Source organism: Crocodylus porosus, unplaced genomic scaffold (genome assembly GCF_001723895.1).
Source record: "Crocodylus porosus isolate Cpor-Errol unplaced genomic scaffold, CroPor_comp1, whole genome shotgun sequence".
Classification (NCBI taxonomy): Eukaryota; Metazoa; Chordata; order Crocodylia; family Crocodylidae; genus Crocodylus; species Crocodylus porosus.
Window position 1 is genome coordinate 40,418,797 of NW_017728951.1, and position 3,702 is coordinate 40,422,498.

The following is a 3,702-nucleotide window of genomic DNA, read 5'->3' on the forward strand; positions in this document are numbered from 1 at the left end:
AGTACGACCCTTCAGCCAACCTGCAATCCATCTGACTGTGTAGGCATCAATGCCACAGTCCCCTACTTTTTTTTTTTTTAATGAGGATGGGGTGGGAGATGGTGTCAGAGTCCAGAAAGACTACATCCACAGCGACACCTGCATCCAAGGCTTTTGTGACCTGATCATAAAAGGCAGTCAGGTTGGTCTGACATGACCTGCCCCTAATGAAACCGTGCTGGTTGCCCTTGAGCATCATCGCTGAAGCTGGCCCATCACAGATGCTCCTTAATGATCTTCTCAAAGAGTTTCCCTAGGATTGAGGTAAGACTGATGGGCCTGTAGTTGCCTGGGTCCTCCCTTTTTTAAAGGTGGGGACCACGTTGGCTATCTTCCAATCATCTGGCACCTGGCCTGAGCACCATGAGCGCTCGTAAAGCTGTGCCAAGGGCCTTGCAGTAACCCCTGCTAGCTCCTCAACACCCTGGGGTGGAGAGCATCTGGACCCACTGATTTGAATATGTCCAGCCCCTCCAGAAACTCTCTAACCCAGTCCTCCCCAACCTGAGGTCTGGAGGCATTCCCCTCAAGTCCGTCTTGCATCATGGTGGGAAGTCCTGCACAAGAAAACAGAGGTAAAGAATTGGTTAAAGAGATCTGCTTTCTCCTCTGGTGCAACCACCAGATTGCCCAGAGTATCTTGCAGGGGCCCCATGTTTCCCGGTGCCGCCTTCATCCTCCCTATGTATTTGAAAAAGGAATTTTTATTATCTTTGATCTTGGACGCTAGTCCTAGCTCTGTGTCTGCCTTGGCTTTCCTGGCAGCCCCCCGTACAGGCTTGAGCAGAGGAGCTATACTCCTCTTGGAAGGGGGGGGTGCTATCTTCAAAGTAATGGAAGCATATAGAGTAGTTGTAGGAAAATGTTGCATATGTTGAAATGAGAAGCTTAGAATTGCAAAATCATTTTTTCCTCATTTAAAACAAAAGATAGGATCATCCACACCTTTCTGCTCTTTTATTTACCTTGCAGGGTATGAACTATGTGACAAGGTTGCTTAATTTACCTTAAGGTAAAACATGAAGGAAAGTGGAATAACTAGAGTTATGCTATGGTATCAGCTGCAGTATGTGTTACTCCCTCCACTGGAGTACTTAAAGTACTCTTACACATATATAGTAGGTAGAAATCTCCAAGTTGTGCACTACCTAGAGAACCCAGAAAGGAAACTGGACTAAAGTGTGTTTAAACATCTGTCAGTCCCAGGTCCCTCAGAAACAAAAATCTGAATAGTTGCTTGGTTTATGACAGGGTAAGAGGTGCACATGTATCTTTAAATGGTACTGAATGTCTTGTGTTTTAGATTCTTCCAACTGCTCAGCGTTTGCTGGATGAGTTGCTGTCTTCTCAGTCCACTGCCATCAACACGGTGTGTGGAGCCCCAGGTAACATGGATAATTCTTATTACATTTGATGTTCTATAGTCTGCTTCAGGGATGGGAATCAATCACATCTCCATCAGTGGGTGCTCCTGGCTTGCTGAGACATTATTTAATTTGAGGCAGCAGGGGGAGGAGAGAGGAAAGCAGAGAGATTTGTGTGTGTGCAGGGAGCTGCAGGAAGTTGCTGGTGTTACAGGTTTGGTGAGAACTTACAGTAAATAAAAGGAGCTCCAGGTACTACCACATCTAGGTTATTTTTAATGGAAGAGTTTCCCATGTAACCCAGTGCAAATGACTGAAAAATGTTTCTAGAGTCCATAAACAGGTCTGTGTCTACTTTTGCACTGAGTTGAAAATGAGTGTTGCTTATCTGCTGCCTGTGACCTGGAATAAGGGGTATAGACTGTAACACTCTAACACCTGCAAACTGTGTTTCTCAAGATCCCACTGCTGGGCCCTCAGCCTCAGATCAAAGCACCTGGTACCTAGATGAATCTACTCTGAGTGACAACATAAAGAAAACCCTTCACAAATTCTGTGGGCCCTCTCCTGTTGTTTTCAGGTAAATTGCCTCCTCATCAGAGTAATAATCATCCCTTCCTACACATGAAACATAACAGGGACTTTGAGTCTAGGGCAGAGGCGGGCAATTATTTTGGGCAGAGGGCTGCTTACTGAGTTTTGGCAAGCCATCGAGGGCTGCACGACAGGCAGCAGAGGACAGATAAATATTAATTTTCTAAGTATTGTAAGGGCCCCGCAGGCTGGATAGAATGGCTTGGCGGGCTGCATTTTGCCACCCCTGGTCTAGGGAATTCTCTTCTTGGTTACTTTATGCCCTGTAGTGTTAAATTGGTATGATGCTTTGAAACTCAAGATGTTTAATTTTAGGTCACCCTTCAAGGTTTTCATCTATCTAGTAGATAAGACCCTCTCTGGAGTTAAGAATGTATGTTACTTGTTTGTTCCTCTCCGACTCCTATTACACTGTGTTTCTTCAGTGAGTTGTGGTTCCTTCTGCCTTTTTCAACCTGCAAAAATGATGCATGTAAATATATAACATTGTGCAGCTTTGTCCCTGTTTTTTGCTGCTGTGCTTTATCTTGTCTTCTGTTCTTTTACTCTCTCCATTTCCCCCTCTCAGTGATGTGAACTCTATGTACCTCTCCTCCACGGAGCCACCAGCTGCTGCTGAATGGGCGTGTCTCCTCCGTCCCCTGAGAGGGAGGGAGCCCGAGGGGATCTGGAATCTGCTATCCATTGTCCGAGAGATGTTTAAGAGGCGAGATAGCAATGCAGCCCCTCTGCTGGAGATCCTAACTGACCAGTGTCTGACTTATGAGCAGGTATTTAAACCCTGTGGGAAAGCAGAGCAGTGACTGGGGGGGACTAATCAAAGGTGGCAACAATTCCAGTGGTGTTTTGTGCCTTGCAAGTGCATTATGGGAATAGTCCCTTGCCACTAAAGCAACTTGCTTTTTGGTATTCTGAGTGCTTCTTCAGTGATACCAGTTTCACTGGATGTTGGGGTTGTTGTATGCCCTAACATCAACATGAAGCCATTTTCTCAACAACTTTACCTCGACCTTTCCCCTGTGCATAGTCTCTCTGATCAGTGCAGTTTTATTCCATGGATTATGTCAAAATAAGGTGCACTTGAACTCGGGGTGCACCAATAGAGATTTTGGGGGCTGATACAGGTAGCCGATATTTAAGGAGGCATATTGGCCAATACCAAACCGATTTTTCTGATACAGGTGTGTGCAGCTGGTAAGTCTGTTATGGTGGAAGGAGACAGAGTAGGTAAGGGGTGTGGAGGGGGCAGATCAATGCCCCCCACAGTGAGGGAGGGGACAGGGCAGGCGTTGCCTAGATAGGGTGGTGGGGCAGGTGTGGGATGGAACTGTGGCTCGTTGTGGAGGAGGAGGGTGACTCCCACCGCTGGGTGTGCCTCAAGAGGACACTGTGGGGGAGAGGGGACGTATGCCTCCAGATCTGCCCTGGGCTGGGGTTGGGGCTATGCCGGGCTCCTCTCAGTGGGGCCTGGGCTCCATAACCACCCCAAATTTCATCAGATCCAGCTTCCAGGGCCGCCACCACCACCTGCACAGTGCAGCCCTGGCTCTTCCTGGCATGTGGGGGGAGGCAGGGGTTGAGCGAGGGCTGTGCTGGGTAGGCAGCGGCAGTGCTGGGAGAGGGCTAAGGTGAAATTTGGGTTGACTACAGCCCCCTCTGTAGACCCCTCCCATGTCCTCCCAGGGTGTGTGCAGTGGAGGGAAAT

The 3,702-nt window shown here is 47.9% G+C and overlaps 1 protein-coding gene across 5 annotated transcripts in view; it reads left to right on the forward strand.

The window, feature by feature from the left end:
• Window positions 1-3,702, forward strand: part of ZSWIM8 (zinc finger SWIM-type containing 8) — a 97,540-nt gene that overhangs the window by 46,601 nt on the left and 47,237 nt on the right. For all 5 annotated transcript variants that reach the window (XM_019555868.1, XM_019555872.1, XM_019555869.1 and 2 more), the window contains 3 exons: window positions 1,343-1,424; window positions 1,863-1,983; window positions 2,566-2,767. In XM_019555868.1, the coding sequence (XP_019411413.1) occupies window positions 1,343-1,424; window positions 1,863-1,983; window positions 2,566-2,767 (405 nt within the window). The remainder of the gene's footprint in view (window positions 1-1,342; window positions 1,425-1,862; window positions 1,984-2,565; window positions 2,768-3,702) is intronic.